A 21,815-nucleotide genomic window follows, 5' to 3' on the forward strand; every position below is an offset into this window, starting at 1 on the left:
TTTTTTTCAGAATTGTGTTATATAAACTCACAATTCTGAAAGTCAGAATTTCTGACTTTTTATCACAATTGCGAGTTTATATCTTGAAATTATGAGGAAAAAAGTCACACTTGCGTGACCCTACCAGGAATTTTAATAGCGTGTCGGAAACCAATAATTTTATCTCGTTGAACGCGACCTTTATTTTGAAAAACGAACTGTTTTGACCTTTGCTGCGCCTCTGTCTGACCGTGTCGCGCTTCACAGTATTGGGCTTTTAACATTGTGAATTCAGACTCCAGGTTGGTCAGGCATTCATCTAGAAATTATATTATTTGAACAGTTCCGTTTCTTAATTTTACATAAACTGGCGTACGACTATATGGCTGTCTCCTTTTGGTTGTGAAGTTTTTACTTAACGTTACACCTAATTCGTGTAATGTATCTAGAGTTACAGTAGACAATCAGACGGCTATGAGATGCGCTAACTAGCCTGAAGCTATAATGAAATAAAGCGTTGCTCGTTTATTTAGTTCAAAAGTTCTTCACCGGAAATAAAAAAAGAAAAATCGGTTTTACTCGATTTGAAGTGGAAAAGGAAGCGGTTTCGCAGAATCAGATTTGAGGAAGCTCTTCTGCTGTGTGTGGTTAAATCTAATACCAGGGGAAAACCATGGGTTCAGGATACACTAAAGTATTACCATGGTGTTCTTTGAAGTTCTTTCACGTTACCACTGGAGAGTTATGTAAATACCACACCTTCTGAGAAGATGGTAACTTAGTCGTTGTATTTATATTAAAGTACAATAATATTGCCATCTGATATCATTACTGTAAGTTTCCCTGGTGCAACCACAGTGCTTTTCTGAAAAGAGATTATATCTTGATATTATGTACTATAATGAAAGTTATTAGGCTTAAACTCAGTAAGGTAATCAGTCTGAGATGTGTATTCGCCTCAGTCATAAAGTTTCTGAAGCTGTTATTGTGTTCTCAGTCCACAGGTCCTGGTGTTTCTATGATCCCTGGGTCTCTTCACAGCATCGATGGCCGATCATGTGGATAATAATGCGGTCAATAATGTGGTAAGTCTGATTTGTGAGGCTTATATTGTGATTGTTTTAAACTAGTGCTGCCAAATCGATTTATAGCTTCTAACATAAAAGTGTGTGTATGTGGAGTACCGGTCAAAAGTTTGGAAACATTTTGATGTTTTTTGTAAAAACAGTAATATTGTTAAATATTATTACAATTTAAAATAACGGGTTTCTATTTTAATATACATTAAAATGTAATTTATTCCTGTGATCAAAGCTGAATTTCCAGCATCATTACTCCAGTCTTCAGTGTCACATGATCCTTCAGAAATCATTATAATATGATGATTATTATCAATGTTGGAAACAGTTTAATATTTTTTATAACCTGTGATGCCTATTTTAGGATTCTTTGATTAAAAAGAACAGCAATTATTTAAAACAATATTTTCTAACAATATATACACTTACCGTTCAGAAGTTTGGGGTCAGCCATAGTTTTTCTTTTCTCTTTTTTAAAGAAATTAATACTTTTATTCAGCAAGGATGTGTAAAGACATTTATAGTGTTAGAAAAGATTTCTATTTTGAATAAATGCTGTTCTTTTTAACTTTTGATTCATCAAAGAGTCCTGGAAAAAGTATCAAAGGTTATAATAAACATTAAGCAGTACAACAGTTTTCAACATTGATAATAATCATCATATTAGAATGTTTTCTAATGGATCATGTGACACTGAAGACTGGAGTAATGATGCTGAACATTCAGCTTTGATCACAGGAATAATAATATATATAGGGTAAGGGGGGGCGTCATCATACATACAGTACCAGTCAAAAGTTTGGAAACGTTACTATTTTTAATGTTTTTGAAAGAAGTCTCTTATGCTCACCAAGCCTGCAGTAAAAAACAAAACAGTAATATTATGAAATATTATTACAATTTAAAATAATGGTTCTCTTTTTTAATATACTTTAAAATGTAATTTATTTTTGTGATGCAAAGCTGAATTTTCTTATGATCCTTCAGAAATCATTCTAATATGCTGATTTATGATCAATGTTGGAAACAGTTGTGCTGCTTAATATTTTTTTTTATAACCTGAGATACTTTTTTCAGGATTATTTGATGAATAAAAAGTTAAAAAGAACTGTATTTATTTAGAATAGAAATCTTTTGTAACAATATACACTACCGTTCAAAAGTTTTGGAACAATATTTTTTTTTTTTTTTAGAAATTAGTACTTTAATTTAACAAGGATGCGTTAAATTGATAAAAGGTGATGGTAACGATTTATATTGTTAGAAATGTTTTTATTTTGAATAAATGCTGTTTTTATGAATAAATGCTGTTAATGTTTTACTCATCAATGAATCCTGAAAAAAGTATTCCAAAAAAATATATTAAACAGCACAACTGTTTCCATCATTGATAATAACTGAGTATCAAATCAGCATATTAGAATGATTTCTGAAGGATCATAAGACACCAAAGACTGGAGTACTTGCTGATGAAAATTGTAATAATATTTCATAATATTATTATTATTATGTTATTTTATTTTTTTAACTGCAGGCTTGATGAGCATAAGAGACTTCTTTCAAAAATATTAAAAATAGTAACGTTTCCAAACTTTTGACTGGTACTGTACACTTGTGTGTGAGGAGAGAGTCCTTGTACTCATTTTGATTGTTTGAAAGCAGCTTTACAGTGCTAATAGGAACTTAAAGTAACGGAGATAGCTTTGGCTTTTGGTTTTCTGATCTCAGGCCAGTTAAGTGTCGTTTTCGAGGTGCTCTCGTTGGCTTGACTCTAAACATGGTCTGAGACGCCGTTCCTCTCCTGCCAGATGACATGATCCAGAGCTCCTGAGAAAGCCTTGGCTGTAATCATCCATTTTAACACCCAGGTTGTTGAAGGATGTTGAATGATGTAAAAGATCGAGAATTTTGAATAAACCAATAGACCTTATTCAGAGCAGCGCCACGACAGGTATGAAGTGAGGTTGTGAGGGATTATAGACTTGCCGTGTTTTCAGTGGCATCCGCTGTAAAAAGCTGGATAAAGCTCCTAGATTACTTACAGTTTTCCACAGCTTATATCGTCGGGAGTTTTTTGTCAACTGAAATTAGATATTTTCCCAGTGTTTCATGAGCAGAACACATTAAATAACAGTACAGCCCACTGAAGAGATGCATGTCTGTCCCTCACAGCCTCAAATCAAAGATGGCGCTGCTGTGAATAAGGTCTGTAGTGGAATGTAGTCGATGGAGGAGAATGTCATGATCCGCAGTGTCGAACGCTGCAGTCCAGAAGGAGGAGACGAGATGAGGAGCAAGCGTCTGCTGTCCTCAACGGGACAGAGCGGTGTCTGTGGCCAGAGCCAAAACCAGACTACAAATGGTTTTGTTTTAAATGGAGCAACTACCTTTCCCAGCACTTCGGAAAGAAAAGGAAGGTTGGAGACGGGCCTGTAGTTGGCAATAACTTCTGGGTCCAGCGTGGGTTTTCTGGGAAGTGTTCTGATGACAGCAGTTTTCAGTGTAGCTGGAGGACCTCAGTGATCATGTGACTTATGACACTGAGGTTCGAGTTCAGCAATGCTGTGGGAAAAGGGTCCAGGGCACAAGCTGACGATGATGTCCTCAATCTCTCGCTGTGAGATAAACAACAGAACGGTGTGGATCAACAGTCGGGAGCTAGATAGGAGAGAGTGGATAATCTCGACTTTTTCTCTGAATAAAGTGACACAATGATTGCTCCTCTGTGGCTTCAGAGTGAGAGGTTAGTGGTTTAAGGGTGTTATTTATAGTAGAGAAAAGTTTGGATCATCATTTCCCATGATGACACTGGTGTGTGGAGCAGATCAGAAGAGGTGTGTTCAGGGAGGTTGTGTAAGAGCGAACCGCACCCATGTCAGATAAAGCTATGAGGGCTTGAGGTATTTATCACTGTTTGTAGCTTCAGGCGACACGTATATGACTCTGTCTTCACAGCTGGAGGAATCTGGCACTTTTTCAATGTTTTCGTTTCCTCGTCACTGCCGGGATGAGGCTGAACTTGGACACGCGTGTTGAAATCCCTCTCGCAGATTCATCAGATAACACACGTTGTTGGTTTTCTTGATGTTAATGTCCGTTTCCTCAGGTTCATGGCATTACATCTCTGAAAGAGGTTTGCTGGAGGCACTTACTAGTGGAAACCAGAAACAAACAGCCATTCAGATCTTCATATTCATCACAGCAACACATACTTACACATAATAGGCTATTTATTTTTTAATTTGTTTACACTAAAACACTTAATTATTGTCTTCGATAGTTGTTCTTTTGCACTTTAATCTGTTTGAAGCGTTTGTTTACTGTATACATTCTTGTGTATTATTTTATTGTATTTGAAGGTTCAGAGTTCTTGTTGTAATAAGTTATCAAAAGAGGTCCACGTCAGCAATTATCGTGATCAGATAATCTGATACCGTCACGCGCCACGTAAAGACATTTATAACACAAAATATTTTAATAAAAAAAAATGCTGTTCATTTGAAGTCCTGAGAAAAATGTATCATGTTTCCACAAAAATATGAAGAGCAAAAGCTGTTTTCAACATTGAGAATAATAATAAATGTCTCTTGAGAAGCAAATCATCATCATTAGAGTGATTTCTGAAGGATCATGTGACACTGAAGACTGGAGTAATGATGCTGAAAATTCAGCTTTAATCACAGGAATAAATTACATTTTACAGTATATTAAAATAGAAAACCACTATTTTAAATTGTAATATACTACGATATTGCTGTTCTTACTGTATTTTTGATCAAATAAATGAAGCCTTGGTGAGCAGAAGAGACTTCTTTCAAAAACTTTAAAAATAGTAATGTTTCCAAACTTTTGACTGGTTATGTATGTATGTACGTACACACACACACACATTCTTGTACATCAATCTTTATGAGGACATTCATTGACACAATGCAATCTCTAGTCATCATCATCAATCATATATTTACAAACGTTTATGTTAGATGACTATTTTAAACACTGTTATCTATTAGTTGCTTATGTATTAATTATGGGATTGGAGAAGTAAATGTTATATGGTAGATATATGGTCATTTTTCATTGTAATTATATTTCACAATTTTACTGTTTTACTGTAATTTTGATATGTAAATGCAGTCTTGGTAAGCAGAAGAGACTTATTTTAAAAACATTCTTAAATTGGACAGACCCTAAACTTTTGAACAGTAGAGTAAAGCACAGCCTTTCATTCACTCTCGTTCTGCTTTCTTTCTCTCTCTCTCTGTAGTCTAATGACGGAGTGGAGATCGTCCGGCACACGGAGACTCCCGGCAGGAACGAGGTGGAGATGAATGGACAGCCGCCCAGCGCTCGACCCCCACAGGTGCTCACCGACGCCGAGGAGGACGAGGACGAGGAGCTGACTCTCAAATATGGGGCTAAACATGTGATCATGCTGTTCATTCCCGTCACGCTGTGTATGGTGGTGGTTGTGGCCACCATCAAATCGGTCAGTTTCTACACGCAAAAGGACGGACAGCAGCTGTGAGTATCATCACTGGAATCCAGTCTTCCTATTACGCACTTTAACAAAGGCTTGATTTTGTTTTTGGGCTCCACTAAAATAGGTTTTCATGCTTGAATGTTTTCCCCATATTTGTTGTAGGGCTGTCAAAATGGCTCAAAAGCTTCTTGAATATTATCAAAATTCAAATTATATTCTAATTCTAAAGACAATACTTAAAGGTGCCGTAGAATGGATTATTTTATTATTTTATAATGTTTCCTGGGGTGCCCTTATAATGTTAGTATGTTTATTAGATCAAAATTTGTTATAATTTAGAAATAAAAGGCATATTTCCTAGCCTGATTTCATACCCTGATCTGGACACTCTGTTTGAAGGGGCGTGTCTGCTGTGAGACTTCAGTGTAAACGCCCACTGCTGTGATTGGCTGACATGCTTGCATATGAAATATCTGGCATTACATGTAGAGCTATCTGGAAAACATTTACTATTACAACGATTATACGTTTTTACTATTACAGCTATCGGGATTAACGAATCATGATAAGTTTTTTAAGTATTTAGATCTATTCCAGCATTGAGCAGATGACAGCCTGTCGATCGCGTGAATGAAGATCTTATCACTGCAACGCGATTTACTGATGCATAAACAGTGTTGAACGACTTTGAGAGAAAGATTATCTCTCTGGACTTGAACAATTACACATCAGAAATTCACATAACCCACTGGTTCTCCAGAGGCTCGGATGAAGGAGCTAAACAAATATTTTTGTGTTCATTTGTAGTTACATCCAAACACTGAACAACTGCCATGCTTCGTTCGCTCGTCTGCAAGCCACGATGTCTCTCGAGGAAAAAACAATATCGCGCTGGATCTAGATAACACAGTGTAAATTATCGTTAATAAAATCACTACTTACCGCTTGCGGGAATATAACGTTAGTTGAAATTGCCCCCTTCGTCCGTTTGAGACGCCGAGAGAAGCCTGGCTGCTTGATATTGTTCCAGGTTAGAAAAACAGTCCGTGGTGAAACGGGCAGAGCAACTAACAACTTCGAATTAAACTGTAGCGGTATCCGATTATAGATAGATTATAGATAGATCTGCCATTTTCTCTATGATCCTCGCTTGTTTCTTCACCTGCAGAACTTCCGATGATTCGGCTGTGCAGTTTCGCCTGGCACTGAGCATGGGCTGGCTTATGCAAATATTTAGAGGCGTACATATTAATGATCCCAACTGTTGCGTCACAGTTGGTGTTATGTGGAGATTCGCTTGTTTTTCAGGGGTGTTTTTCAAAAACGAGATTTAAATAAGAAAGAGAAAACTATGGTGTTTGAGACTCACTGTATGTCATGTCCATGTACTGAACTCTTGTTATTTAACTATGCCAAGATAAATTGAATTTCACATTCTAGGGCACCTTTAAAGTCAGAGGAAAAAAGTACTGTATTTAGGCCTGTCACGATAACAAATTTTGCTGGACGATAAATTGTCCAAGAAATTATTGCGATAAACGATAATATTGTCGTTCTGAGACCATTTTCATCTAATATAATTATAATGGCATAATAATGCAGGTACACATTTTCAACGATCTATAAACTTTTATTTCTAAAGAATATTAAACATTGAAAACGGAAAACATTTTAAATATCCAAAAAAAAATTAACAAAACAACCAAAAACAAGATGACAAAAAGCAATGGACTCTTAGTGTCTGTTAACAAAATAAATGTTAATAAATAAAATGGATGTAAACAAAATTGCACTTCAAAAAATATTAAACATTAGGCTTTAGTCATTAGGCATAAATAGTGATACATTCCATAACAGGCACTTCTCTGTTATCGAGAAAAAAATTATCGAGCTCATTTTTTTTATCGTGCGATTTATCGACTATCGCGACAGGCCTAACTGTATTGTCTCCTATGTCTACATGAGGGCGCAAACGAGCGCAATAAGCAAATATGAAATGACATTCACTTTAATTCACGCATGAACTTTTGAAACAACTGTTCTTAACTTGAACTTGACGCACAACGTAATGGCGGTAATTGACATCAATTCAAACACACAGGGCTGGTCAACCGCGTTCGTCATTACGTTGTGTGTCAAGTTCATGTTAAGAGTTAACAGTTGTTTCAAAAGTTCATGCATGAATTAAAGTGAATGTCATTTCATATTTGCTTATTGCGCTACTCTTTTGGCGTAAGTCGATGCGTACGGCCGTCTGCCGGAATCTAGTTATTTTAGTCGATAAAGTTTTAAATATGGATATTTTTCTTACACAAACGCATCGCTTCCCTTCAGAAGGCCTTTATTAACCCCTGGAGAGCACTTGTGGCGAGCACTTTAATCATGATAGATGCACTTTAAAGGACAACTCCGGTCAACAAGTCAACAGGGTGCAAATTTTAAAAAGAGGATAACACGGTGTAGGCAACACCTATTTTTGTCGTTGTTCTCTGTATTGACAGCACTCAAAATTTACAAAAAAATGAGCTCAATGTTAAAATTGACCGGAGTTCTCCTTTAATGGACTTCCAAAAACAAAAACCCATTCACTCCCATTATAAAGCTTGGAAGAGCCAGAACATTTTTTAATATAACTCAGATTGTGTTCGTCTGAAAGAAGAAAGTCATATATTCCTAGGATGACTTCAGGGTGAGTAAATCATGGGCTAATTTTCATTTTTAGGTGAACTATCCCTTTAATGCAGGAATGATCACAGCCCTGCTCTGAATATCACAAACATCACTATCACTTCAGCTTAAAGTTAGTGTTGAATTAATGATTTAATTGAACAAACCCATAACACCATATTACAGTTTTTCACAATTGCTAAGACACTAAACTCCATTCTCTGAACCAAATTCTCAATAGGCAAACCAGTATGTCGAATAAATCACTATTTCTGCAAAGTTTAGTCAGTTAAGACACTGTTTGCAAATCTCTGAACACATTCTCATTCATTAAAACACATTTTACACTGAGATTCATTTGTGTCGCAAAACACTGATCACAAGAGGCGAGAGTTAAACACAACTGAAACACAGTTGTCATCGTTTACACACAATGACTCAAAATTGTTCACGGTTATTTTTAATGGTGTGATCAAACCAGCTGTATGAAATATGAGCCAATTCAGTGTACATGTGACCCTGAAAGATGATACAAACAATAGATGGAAACAATCTGACAGGGAGAGGATGAGGATGAGGAAGGTGTTGTCGAGGCGAGAAGGGTTTTCCCGTCGACTGAGAGACAACATTGCCTGTGATGTGGACAAAGTCCTCAGGCCAGAGAAGCAGAATAAAATCTCTCATTGACCTTGGTTTTGTAGTTGCATTACTTACAGTATTTGAGTGTACTGTAACATGCTTTCATGTAGAGTTTTGTTTGACATTTTTGTCTTTTGCAGTATTTACGATGGAAGCTTTGTTTCTGCCACAGAATAAAACATTTTAAAAGATAATTGTGACTATTTTCCTCAGATTTGCGAGTTTATATCCCACAATACTGACTTAATAACTCGCAATTGCATGTTATAAAGTCAGAATTGCGAGTTTATATCTCATAATTCTGACTTTATAACACAATTCTGACTTTATAACTCGCAATTGCGACTTTATATTACGCAATTCTGAGATAAAAAGTCAGAATTGTGGGATAAAAAGTCGCAATTACCTTTTTTATTCTGTGGCGGAAACAAGCTTCCAGATAATACAGACATTCAATAGGCCTGCTATTCAATATTCAGTACAATACTGTACTTGCAGTGCATACAGTGTATAATATATTCACCTTACTCAGTTGCAATTACTATACTTTATGCAATTGCAAAAAATGTTTACTGTGTAGTGTGTAGAATATAATTTTTTTTCTGTAATGTTCTGGATTGTGTTCTCCATTTTTGGATGTAGTGTCTAATGAATGATCTGTAGTGTTTATAATATTGACTCGTGTGTGTGTGTGTGTGTGTGTGTGTGTGTGTGTGTGTGTGTGTGTGTGTGTGTGTATGATCTGAATCTGAAAGCATTGTTTGATTTTGAGCACAGGTGAAATTATTTTGATGCGATTGTTTGACTTTGCCAGAAGATTCAGAGGTTTTGTGAGTTTAGTTTTAAAATTTGGATTTTTTTAATGTTTTGAGAAAACAAGTGAACGTTTCAACAAGTAATGTGTCTTAGCAAATGTGAAAGACGGTAAATATCTGTGCATTATTCATCCCAGCTTCAAATTTTAAAATCATGCAGATTTTTATGTTGATCAGGCTTAAGATTTGTGTCTGGCTGATGATAAAATGTGTGAAAAACACTCCCATATATGTGCATGGAAGGAGGGCCTGAGACATATGTTGAGGCAAGAGAACAATAGAGCTTTTTTACAAGGCAAACACCATTCGTTCATTCGTTTCTCAATTCGACTGATTGTCTGAAATGATCGAGTTGTTCTGGCATCATTTTGTAGCAATAAACCACATGCCGTATTTTACCGTCTGTAGTTTAAATCATCTGTGCCTCAGTGGTTTATGAGAGAAGAATCGTCTGAAGCTGGTCAGTGTCCAGTGATGCCGTTACAGTGACTGTCCTCTAGACTGCGCTAATGTCCCACTGACCCCTCATCGCTGTCTGAGAGAGAACCCAACACACACTAGAACTCTGAGGGTTTGGGGTCAGTAAGAGGGTTTTTTTGTTAGAAATTAATACTTTTATTCAGCAAGGATGAATTAAATTGATCAAAAGTGACAGTAAAGACATTTATCATGTTACAAAAACTTTCTATTTCATATATGCTGATCTTTATAAGATTCTATTCAACTTTCAGAATCCTTAAAAAACCTAAACTACTGTTTTCAACATTGATATAATAATAATAATAATAATAAATGTTGAATAAAAGCAGCTTTACTGTATTTGTGATTAAATAAATGCCTTGGTGAGCAGAAGAGACATAAAAAAGATATTTCCGATGCCAAACTTTTTAACGGCAATGTACATACGTGTGTGTGTGTGTGTGTGTGTGTGTGTGTGTGTGTGTGTGTGTGTGTGTGTGTGTTTAAAACACAACATTAATCTGAAGTTAAACCTGCTTCTTGGAAGGGTTAATGTAAGCCAGGACAGTTTAGTCCTGAAGTCGCTGGTCTTCCTCCTGGAAATCATGGTCATCATCTGTTATGTTCTCCGAAGCTCTCAGGAATTCATCTAAGAAGTGCTCAGTATATTTATTAGCAGCTCTTAAACGTCTCTCATCGGGAGTCCGCAGCTGGGGTTCATTTATTTTTGATGTTTTTTTTATATTTTATCCACAACAACTGTATTGTCTACTGTAATGTCAACCCACAGATTTCACCAAATGAAGCTGATGATTCTTAAGTTGTGTTTTCCTTGTAGATGGTGTGTTCATTTCCATTTAATTCAAGTTTTTGATTGGAGTCTTTTTTTTCTCCTGCCATTGTTTTCCTTCGATTTGTTTCTCAAGTTTAAGCTTTTCTTGGTTCACTCCATGTTTAATAGGCAACTTTAGCCGTGCTAATTCAGATTAGCACACTCGGTTTTAAACGAGTCTTGTTTATTTTAGTTCAGGGCTTCATAGTCCAGGTGTTAGTAATCTGCACTTAATCTGTATTTCAGAATGCCATGATTAACTATTCTAGATTAAGGCCTGATCATGTCTTAATCCGGGAGGCCGCCCGTCTGTGTTCAAATGAAAGAGCACTATTATCTCTCATAGTTGAAATGTTTCCCTCTATTTATATAAAGTTACTTTAGAATGAAGTGTGTCAGGCAATAGACCGTTTTGAGAATGACGTGTGTGTGTGTGTTCGCAGGATCTACACCCCGTTTCGCGAGGACACGGAGACGGTGGGTCAGCGCGCGCTGAACTCCATGCTGAACGCCACCATCATGATCAGTGTGATCGTGGTCATGACACTTGTGCTGGTGATGCTCTACAAGTACAGATGCTACAAGGTCTGTTCACGCTGGTGTTAGTGTCACACTCATGATTTGTGCACTCATGCTGCAGGTTCATGACTTGTTTTTGGGGTTTTTTGCAGGTGATTCAAGCCTGGCTGTTCTTCTCCAACCTTCTCCTCCTCTTCTTTTTCTCCTTCATCTATTTGGGGTGAGATCCGTTTCTTGTCCTAGCGTTGGGCTGTGAATAACGGGGAGAAAGCTATTATTGAAGTGATTATTTTGTTTCTAGCACGTTATATGTTTAGGAACAGTTCTTCTAACCCTAATTGATGGAGTGTTTAGCTTTACATTTCTTAAACAACCACACCAAATGTTGTGACGTCATTTCCATCAAGAGGTGCATACGTTTTTGGTCAAGATCTTGTATTGTCAATGCAAGAGTCAAGACTCTGTAAAGTCCAGCACATCCCAAAGACTTTCAATGAATTTAAGGTCTGGACTCAGAGGTGCCAATTCATGAGTGAAAATGATTCTTCATGCTCCTCACAACCATTACTTTACAGTTTGAGCCTGATGAATCTTGACATTGTCATCCTGGAATATGGCCATGATGTGTTTCCTACATGATGGTTTAAGAAATGAAAAGCTACACACTCCATCAATTAGCATTAGAAGAACTGTTACCAAACATAAAACATGCTAGAAACATAATAATCACTTCAATAATGATGCAGTCATAAACTCTTAAGCATTTGTATGGATTAGAAGCTTGTGTCCATCACAGAAGAAAAAATTAAAAAGCTTTTCATCTTGCAATTCTGACTTTTGATCTCAAAATCGCATGATATAAAGTCGCAATTGTGTGTTATAAAGTAAGAATTGAGAGATATATAAAAAAAGTCAGTCTTATTTTATTGGACTTTATAACTCGCCATTGCGATTTTATATCTCACAATTCTGAGAAAAGATGTCAGGATTGTGAAGATGTAAACTCGCAATTGTGAGATAAAAAGTCGCAATTATATTTTAAAATGTTGTGGCTTTTTTTTGGCCGGGCAGTGTAAAATACAGTAGTTACCAATGACCGTGTCTGATGCTCATCTTATGGTATGATGTCAGATGCCCTGTGTTTCTTCACACCAGGGAAGTGTTCAAGACGTACAACGTGGCCATGGACTACTTCACGGTGGCGTTGATCATCTGGAACTTCGGTGTGGTGGGAATGATCTGCATCCACTGGAAGGGTCCTCTGCGGCTCCAGCAGGCGTATCTGATCATGATCAGCGCCCTCATGGCCCTGGTCTTCATCAAGTACCTCCCCGAGTGGACCGCCTGGCTCATCCTCGCTGCCATATCCGTCTACGGTCAGTGAAAGTTCATCTGGTTCATATTTACAGTTATAAAACGGCTAGTTCCAAATCCTTGATTCTGATTGGTCAATAGCTGGGTTTTATTCAGGATAAAACCGCTTCACCCACCAGTTATATATATCACTACACAACACCCCTAGCAACCACTCTTAGCAACGTAAACACGTGTGATCTAACTGATAGCTTAGTTCATTGAAGCTAGAGTAGAGTAATGTGTGTGAGAGATCGAGTAGGTGAGTGTTCCTGCATTGACAGTAGACATAGCATTTTCTTTCAGGTCAGTCCTACATGCATAATAAAAAAATCTGTCCGCTGCGATATCTTGTCCTTTTAACAGTTAGGGGGTTTCCCCGAGCCCTAGTCGTGTCAGTTGGGTCTTGCTTTTTTGTGTTCACAAGTTTGAGTCCTTTCAATGTAAAAGTCTTCACTACTGACAGACTCACTCATAAAGACAGTTTTTGACGCCATCTAATGGAGAAATAATGTATGTAACTTCTGTTGCTGTTTACGGTCAGGGACTATTTTTTCCAGCGGAAGGAAGGCTTGTAGTGATTATACTTCATGAAAGATCCAATCACTCCGCTTCGTGTCGTGCCTAACAGCGCCCTTCAGCCGTGACTTATTCACGATACAGCACAGCCTCTCGTACCTCATTCCTTACTCATATACTGTAGGGATGCACGATATATCGGCCATCATATCAGTATCGGCTGATATATGTTAATTTTTGATGTTTATCGCTATCGGCCCGATTGGCCAATATATTAAATCCGATAAATAATGTATTATTTCCTTCAGCTGAGACACTTCAGATGCGCACTGTTCAACATGATGGTTTTGAATTGCTTGAAATATGATTGAAATCACTTTCTTTCTCTTTTTTTGAGGAAAATATAGTAAAGTGCAACATATGCAGCACAAATCTGTCATATAGGCTACATAAAATTATAATGACAACGTTAAAATTGCGTGCTTGAGACATGGATTTTAATGGTGAGACTTTTGTTTTTGTAACCAGCTCTCAGAAATGATATAAAATTGTTATATATTTTGCTCTTAAAAATTATAGAAAAATTTGGATTTAGATTTATCGCCCAATATATTGGTCACCCGCATTCAAATATAAAGAGTTATCGGTATCGGACAAAATTTTCATATCGGTGCATCTCTAATATACAGTATTTTGTACTTTTGTGTCTGTACTTTATTGGATTATTTTTATTTTGGTAAACTTGCTTCTATACATTCCAAACATAATATCGTACTTTTTGTTGAATTGGTTCGTAAATCACTCTGAATGTTTCATTTGCAAATTGGACTGATCTGATTGCAGCTGTTCTCGAGTCAACAACTCACTGACTCAATGATCCGGTTCTCTGAACTGTTCATGTCTAACTCAAAATGAACTTCGAGATCCTAAGAGCTTGAGTGTGTGCCGTTATTACTGCCAAATTTGAATATTGATTATTTTAATCATAAATCAAAATGATATTTTATGCTGTTGTGTGAACTAATGCAGTGATGTATGTCTTCCTGCACTTCTGTAGATCTGTTGGCAGTGTTGTGCCCAAAAGGACCTCTGCGTATCCTCGTAGAAACGGCTCAAGAGAGGAATGAACCCATTTTCCCAGCGCTCATCTACTCCTGTAAGTAAAACACCTCTCAGCACTTCTGTCTTCTCAGCCTTTTCAGTGTTTCAGTCGTTCCTGACGTTTAGTATTTAGTTGTTCCTGTCGCATTTACATGTGTGCTCCTTTGATCTGTCAGCGACCATGGTGTGGCTGTTTAATATGGCGGACGTTGCAGAGACCGGGAATAATGCCAGCCATCCAGTTCCTCAGCAGGAGAACCAGGGTGAGTGTTTGCTGCAGAATCACACACACTCTTATATTCATACCGCAGGTGATAATGTGCATGAAGCCGATTCCTTCACAGAAGAAATGTTCATTTCAGATCTATGTTTTACATTGGTGAGGAGAAACTCTGACCAGTAATATATACACTAGTCAAGTCAAGTCCCCTTCATTTATACCGCGCTTTTAACAATATGGATTGTTTGAAAGCAGCTTTACAGTGATAAAAGGAACTTAAAGTAACGGAGATAGCTTTGGCTTTTGGTTTTCTGATCTCAGGCCAGTTAAGTGTCGTTTTCGAGGTGCTCTCGTTGGCTTGACTCTAAACATGGTCTGAGACGCCGTTCCTCTCCTGCCAGATGACATGATCCAGAGTTCCTGAGAAAGCCTTGGCTGTAATCAGGGCAGCGCTGATGAACGTCAGAGGAAAGTGGTAAACAGAGGAAGTCAAGTCATCTTCATTTATACAGCGCTTTAACAATATAGATAGTTTCAAAACAGCTTTACAGTGATAATAGGAGGTTACAGTAACAGAGATTGTTTGGCTTCACAGCAGCTCTAGAATAAAGTTATTATCCAGCTAAAGTTAGTTTTGATTGATTCACTTCCGTTGCGAAGATCATTAGTTATTAACTGCTTACACGACACCGTTCTAACAGGAAACCCTTAACGCGCTCCGGTCCGCTCAACCGCACGAGAACAGTGCCTGTGGCTCGAGAACGCAAACCCTGAAATAGGTGCAAGTCTTGAAAAACTATTGGAAAAAGTTATCTCTGCACAAACCTGTAAACACATGCGTATTACAGTAATATTTTGAAATATTACAATTTAAAATAACCTTTTTGTGATATAATTTAAAATGTAATTTATTCCTATGATGTAAAGCTGAACTTTCAGCATCATTACTCCAGACTTCAGTGTCACATGATCCTTCAGAAATCATTCTAGCTGTTGGTCATTAGTAATCCTACTTCCTGATATTGTTAATAAAGGCTGCTCACATGAGCATTTCTGGCTGCATTCTCATTGGTTTTATTCGGTTAAGCTCTTAAACGCTGCTGTAAAGCACTGTCAGTATGACCTGGCGTGTCTCTGTCTCCAGCAGTCGCAGTGGCGCCCACCGCTCAGCCGGAGGATGATGGGGGTTTCACGCCAGCGTGGGTGGATCATCAGCAGCACCAGCTCGGCCCGATGGAGACCACAGAGGAGACCAGACGAGAGATCCAGGAGATGCCCTCCGCACGACCTCCCGCCGAAGACGACGAAGAGAGTGAGTATCAGCATCACCATCAGCTCAAAACATCCCGGGAGAAGTGCGATATTTCCATATGATATAGTTAACCAATATCACACGAGCAATTGTGAGGGTTTCCCCAATATCAGCACGACTGCAGCTGTGAAACAAGGAGTTAATATTGTTACATATTACACACAGTATTGTCTGTTTTTGAATGAATCAGTCATTCAAAGGTTCATTCATAAAGATGACTGACTTGATTTGTTGTTCGGTTGAGTGAATGACTCTATGATTGACTCATTTGCGACCTATTGGGGGATTTATATTCATATTTAAAGTATCATTTCATTTTTAATTTCAAAATTTTAAATGATTTCAACACATTAAACTAATAGCATTATTTGTGCATTTGTAATTGCAGTGTAAATACATCTAAATGCTGTTTTAGAAGCAGCTTCTGCAGTGCAAAAATCCTTTTTCTTGATACTCATTTGATTTTATTTGTGACATTCTATAGTGTCTTATTATCCCAGTGGAATTTATTTATTAAATGTAAGAATTTGACATTAATTTTAATTTTAACCAATATTTTCCCGAATATCAGCACGACTGCAAATGTGATAGTGACTTTATACAACAGTTCAATAAACAAGGAGTTAATATTGTTAAATTTTTGACATAATATTTTCTGTTTTTGAATGAATCAGTCATTCAAAGATTCATTCATAAAGATGACTTGCTTTGTTCCTAAATTAATCTGCTGTAGTGATGGGAAGTTCGGATCATTTTACTGACTCTCTCGTTCGATCTCGTTCGTCAAAATGTGTCATTTTCTTCATTTAGCTGGCTTTAAATGTTATACTTTTAACAGCCAAATTCCCCAAACACATCCACCTATTTAATCGTGATCATATTCTGAATTAAGAAATCATTATAATACAGCCAAAGATAATTTACAGGAAACGTAAATGAACGAAAGACTCGACGCGATGAATGTTCATGAATGACCCGTCACTAATCAGATGCTTGAATGAATCAGTTGAATGAATGACTCAATGATTGACTCATTTGTCTCATAGACTAATCTGCAGTTTAAGATTCAAATTTAAAGTATAATTTTTTTTTTTATATATAGTTCAATCATTAATTTATTTTAATAGCATTGTTTATGCATTTGTACTTGCAGTGAAATACATCTAAATGCTGATTTAGAAGCAGCTTCTGCAGTGCAAAAATGCTTTTTCTTGATACTCATTAGGTTTTATTTGTAACATTCTACAGTGTCTTATTATCCCAGTGGAATTTATTTATTAAACGTAAGACATCAAAGATATTGCATACATATAATAAGGTTAGAAAAAAATGCCCTTATAAAGTTAAAAATGCCCCTGAAAAACAATAAAGTTGGCAAATATTTGCCCTTAATTAATTAGTTTATTTCTGTCCCAACTGTACACTCACCACTCACTGCACAGAATATGTTGAAAATGAAAAGCTTCAGGAGTCGGCTGTCAACAACAGACCTAAACCAGTCAAAACACAACAACACACTCAGCAAAACATGAAAATATCGAGATATCATTTTTGTCAGTATCACACACACCTAGTCCTGTGATGACATTCAAATATAGTTCTGATTCAACATGCCGTGACACGCTTATATTAGCAAGTGATGGATATAGTCATAAATTCTGAGATGCATGTTAATACCTGGTGTGAGTTGGGCCACAGCTGTTTTATGTACATTTCTAGCACTAATGATCTAGTGAACACTGGTTTAAAATAATGGCCTGTCAATATTCTGTGTTTTAATTATCCGCATCAGCCGATTACATTTAGTCATAAGCGGGACTCTTATTTTAACAGCGCTGAGAGCCCCGTGCCCGAGTCATATTTATGTCATGCTTACTGTGTACTGTGAGTAAAATGAGCAATGCCTGGTTAGTGTGTTTCTCCAAAGTGCAGAGACCCACACTCGGCCTTTACGTGACCCTGAAAACGCTGGATCACGAAAGTAAACTTTGCACTTTGCTTTGAAACGCAACTATTTACTTATTTAATTAAATATTAGCCTTTTGATTTGATAAGCGCACTAGGCCATATTGTGCTTTGGATTTTAGTTTGATTGACAGACTCTTTGCCAAAGTGATGGCTCAAAATACAACGTTAGTGATCTTATGTTATAATGAGAAATTAAAAATATTTTCAGTTCATTATGAAACTGGAGGGACAAATAAGACTGTGTCAGTCCAACAGAATCTAGGTATTTAATGGGAAACGCTGCAAAATAGGATTAGAGAATCAAGGCCCTGCTCTCTGAAGTATATATGTTTACTATGTATCTGTGCCTACATGTGATGTGGGAAAAATTAACTAATTGTTTAAATTATGTTGGCTATTATTTTGGATGTTTTTTGAAAATGTGGTTTTTGAAGTTGCATAATATTGATAACTGCAAACAAAACCCTGACTGCTTTTGTGCACGTGTGTGTTTCAGGGGGTGTGAAGCTGGGGTTGGGAGATTTCATATTTTACAGTATGCTGGTGGGTAAAGCGTCAGCTACAGCCAGCGGAGACTGGAACACGACTCTAGCCTGCTTTGTGGCCATTCTCATCGTAAGTATCCCACAGAAAACTCTCTGAATAAGGCTTTTTTCAGGTACTACTCTCCCAAAATGTATTAGTACACCTAAGCCACGGTCTCACACCTGGCTTGTTTTGTAACCTGGCTCATTTTCCCCTTAGTTCGGTTTGTTTTGGCATATAAGGGCGTTTGTTTTGTTCTGGAAAAAGAGCGATTTTGTTACAATGTTGCATTTTCTCCTTGGTTCGGTTCGCTTTCACAAGGCAACCTTTCAGAGCGCACCAAAATGTGTTCCCGCAAGTCACATGCGAGGTCAACTGTCCTCTTATTGGTGAGAATTGCACACGTGGCATTTCTCGAGGATAGAAAAAAGACTGAATAAAAAGATTTGACTAGAAATCTGAGGTATATTTTTACAGACTGCCGAAAGCTATAGAGCAGAGAAGCAAATGGATCGCTGCAATTCATAGAAACGACTGGATCCAGGCAGAGAAAGGTGGATTTACAGCCTTTCAAAATGCTAAATTCCTCTGCGTCATCCATCAAGATGATTGACAAGTTCGCCCCATAAGCTTATCGTGGCTTTATATGTAACTGTCGAGACACGTAAACATTAAACGAATGCAGTATGCTAGCTGGAGCCGTTTACCTCCAGTCTTTGTGCTAAGCTAGGCTAGCGGTGGGTGCGTTACAGAGTTACGGCACGCACAGAGACGAGAAGGGTATGTATGGACTTATTCCATGAAGATATTTTGTAAATTTCCTACCGTAAATATATAAAACATTTATTTTTGTGAGTGAATGCAGCACAATCGCCAACATAAATGGACAACTTTAAAGGAGATTTTCTCAATGTTTAGATTTTTTTGCACCCTCAGATTCCAGATTTTCAAATATCTCGGCCAAATATTGTCCTATCAAAACACACCATACATCATCTGAAAGCTGAATAAATAAGATTTCCATTGGTGTATAAATCTCAATTTAAAAAAAATTACCCATGTGACTGGTTTTGTGGTCCAGGGTCACATGTTTTTGTGAATAAAAAACTGGGGAGGGGGTTGCTGTATTGATTTGGCGAGGCCTTGGAGTAAAAAAGGTTAGGAACCACTGGTCTAGTGGTTAATAGTGTTAAGACACACACAAACACAAATGTTATAATGCAGCTAGAGCACGAATCATAATAATGATAACTTATTAATAGTAATAACACTAGAATACAAATGTTTTTGTGAATAAAAAAGGGGTTATAATGCATTACGTATAACAGGAATGTTATAATGCAGCTAGAGCAGGAATCAAGGCTTCATCGGGACAGCATTCTCGCACGGAGAAGCGCCATTACACAACATTTTGAGATGAAGAGGTGCTCACAGAATCAGACACTACTGCTATTTATTTAGCACATTTCCCGATATGAATTATAATATCATTTGGCTCATTGGTCCGTTGGGTCGGATGGCTTTCACACCTCACGCCCCAGAGCTCGTTTGCAGTCGGACCGAGAAGAAAGTGCATTTCATTTCATATTAAGTTTATCAGTGTAATAGCATTAGACAACTTAAAGCACAGGTCATCTCCAAGCAAATGATGTTAGAGTATTTTTTAATCAAGAATACAAATAATTTAATTACTTTTGCAATAAAAAATGCACAATTTGTTAGCTCTTTACAATAGTCTGATTTATTTTATTTTTATTCTTCTCAGGGTTTATGCCTAACTCTTCTCCTCCTGGCGATCTTCAAAAAGGCCCTCCCAGCTCTCCCCATCTCCATAACCTTCGGCCTGGTGTTTTACTTTGCCACCGATAACCTCGTGCGGCCCTTCATGGATCAGCTGGCCGTTCATCAGTTCTACATCTAGAGAGGTCACGTCTCACACACTCCACTCTACAGCGTATTCCCAGAACCCTCTTTCAGGGAGCGTGAACCCTGTAGACTAGCACACCTTTCCTCTTCCTCTGGACACGACTGGATTCGCTGTTTTTGGCATTGAATGACTCTTTATTAATTGCAGTGCCTCTCCAGTGACTGATATTTGCTTTGGTAACATCTTTATTTGTTTGGAGAAAACACAGAGACCATCTAAAGTCATCTTACATGTATGAATGCATTACCATTAGTGGATGACTTCATTTGGAGTTGGATCGACTCTGTTGTGTGGAATGGGACCAGAGCTTGCTTTGTCCACCAGATCTTGGATTCACTCTCTAGGCATTATGTTAACTCCTGCTCTGATTTAGCGAACATTAACCCAGAGCCCTCTGAATGATATGACTGTTTGCACACAGGTAGGTACTTTGAGTTTAAGATTGATGCCTTGTGTTTTCTTATCACCAACAGTGTCCATTTGACCATTTCAGACAACATCACATGTTCTGGTTTACTCTAGCATTAAATCAAGTGCTCATCCAAGCTACTGTTTTGCTCTCCTGGAAAGTATGGGAGCATAATTTTGGAATGTATAAACTTTCTCTTTTAAATTTCCTTCGTGTTTGGACAAGATGTCAGGAGCTGTTTTGTTTGTTCAATTTTTTGTTGTCTTCTTTTTTTTATTCACCTGCAAAATGATTTATGCGTTACTTTTACTTTCATACTACCCACACCTTGTCATTTTAAGGAAAGATTTTGTAACTAATTTGAAAGATTCACAAATAAAGGGGTTGCTCCTTTGAGCAAATTTCAGTCTTCTGTATTATATTCTATTAAAAGAGTTTTAGAAATTAGTTTATTTTTTTTTTATCTTCAGCCCTGATTACACACGAGTATACAGTAAATATCATGTACATTGGGGGTCCAAACCGTTTTGTGATCTAATTACTCACATCACGTTTGGCAAGGCCACAAAAAGAAAATGTAGTATTCCTGCAATGCACTCACATCGCCAATTGTTGACCAATGAGCATTCAGTTGTGTACATACTGCTTTTAGAAGAGGTTTGCTCTATATAACATATTTGTGAAACATTTTTACAACCATTCTTGTGTTAATTTGTTGCCATCAATTCAGTACAACGCTATATGAAAGACTTCAATATTACCTAACAGATTAGTTTACCTGTAGTAATTCTGTAAGGTTAAGTAAGGTTAATCTGAACTCTCCAATGCTGAGGACGTCGTGCGTGTGACTGACTATCCCCTAATCTCAAGTGATTGTGGATCACTGTGGGGGCTCATTGTTTTTGACCTATTGTTCAGTCTCACTGATGCCGAAGGGCCTGAAATGGTGGGAACGTTTCAGAATTTCCTGAATATTATAGGACCGTCGCCCCCTTCACCGGCTCCCTGA

The 21,815-nt window shown here is 37.4% G+C and overlaps 1 protein-coding gene across 4 annotated transcripts; it reads left to right on the top strand.

Annotated features, from left to right (window-relative positions):
- Positions 1-187: 187 nt before the first annotated feature.
- On the top strand, positions 188-21,495 carry psen1 (presenilin 1). 4 transcript variants are annotated; one of them, XM_081394513.1, is made up of 11 exons: positions 188-281; positions 977-1,064; positions 5,326-5,582; positions 11,397-11,538; positions 11,625-11,692; positions 12,628-12,848; positions 14,402-14,500; positions 14,622-14,708; positions 15,810-15,977; positions 18,442-18,560; positions 20,236-21,495. In XM_081394513.1, exons 2-11 carry the CDS (start codon positions 1,026-1,028, stop codon positions 20,389-20,391), a joined length of 1,356 nt encoding a protein of 451 aa, XP_081250639.1. In that variant the 5' UTR covers positions 188-281; positions 977-1,025; the 3' UTR covers positions 20,392-21,495. The 4 variants fall into 4 exon arrangements, with proteins under 4 accessions (XP_081250639.1, XP_081250641.1, XP_081250640.1 ...); XM_081394515.1 differs by having other exon boundaries at positions 984-1,064; positions 20,236-21,247; XM_081394514.1 differs by having other exon boundaries at positions 243-812; positions 20,236-21,247.
- Positions 21,496-21,815: the final 320 nt, after the last annotated feature.

Source organism: Scardinius erythrophthalmus, assembly GCF_964197995.2.
Source record: "Scardinius erythrophthalmus genome assembly, chromosome: 19".
Lineage (NCBI taxonomy): Eukaryota > Metazoa > Chordata > Actinopteri > Cypriniformes > Leuciscidae > Scardinius > Scardinius erythrophthalmus.

Coding starts and splice junctions, on each gene's coding strand:
- psen1 (XM_081394513.1), top strand. CDS start 1,026: ATGGCCGATCATGTGGATAATAATGCGGTCAATAATGTG. Junction 1,065..5,325: donor ATAATGCGGTCAATAATGTG/GTAAGTCTGATT, acceptor CTCTCTCTGTAG/TCTAATGACGGAGTGGAGAT. Junction 15,978..18,441: donor CGCCGAAGACGACGAAGAGA/GTGAGTATCAGC, acceptor TGTGTGTTTCAG/GGGGTGTGAAGCTGGGGTTG.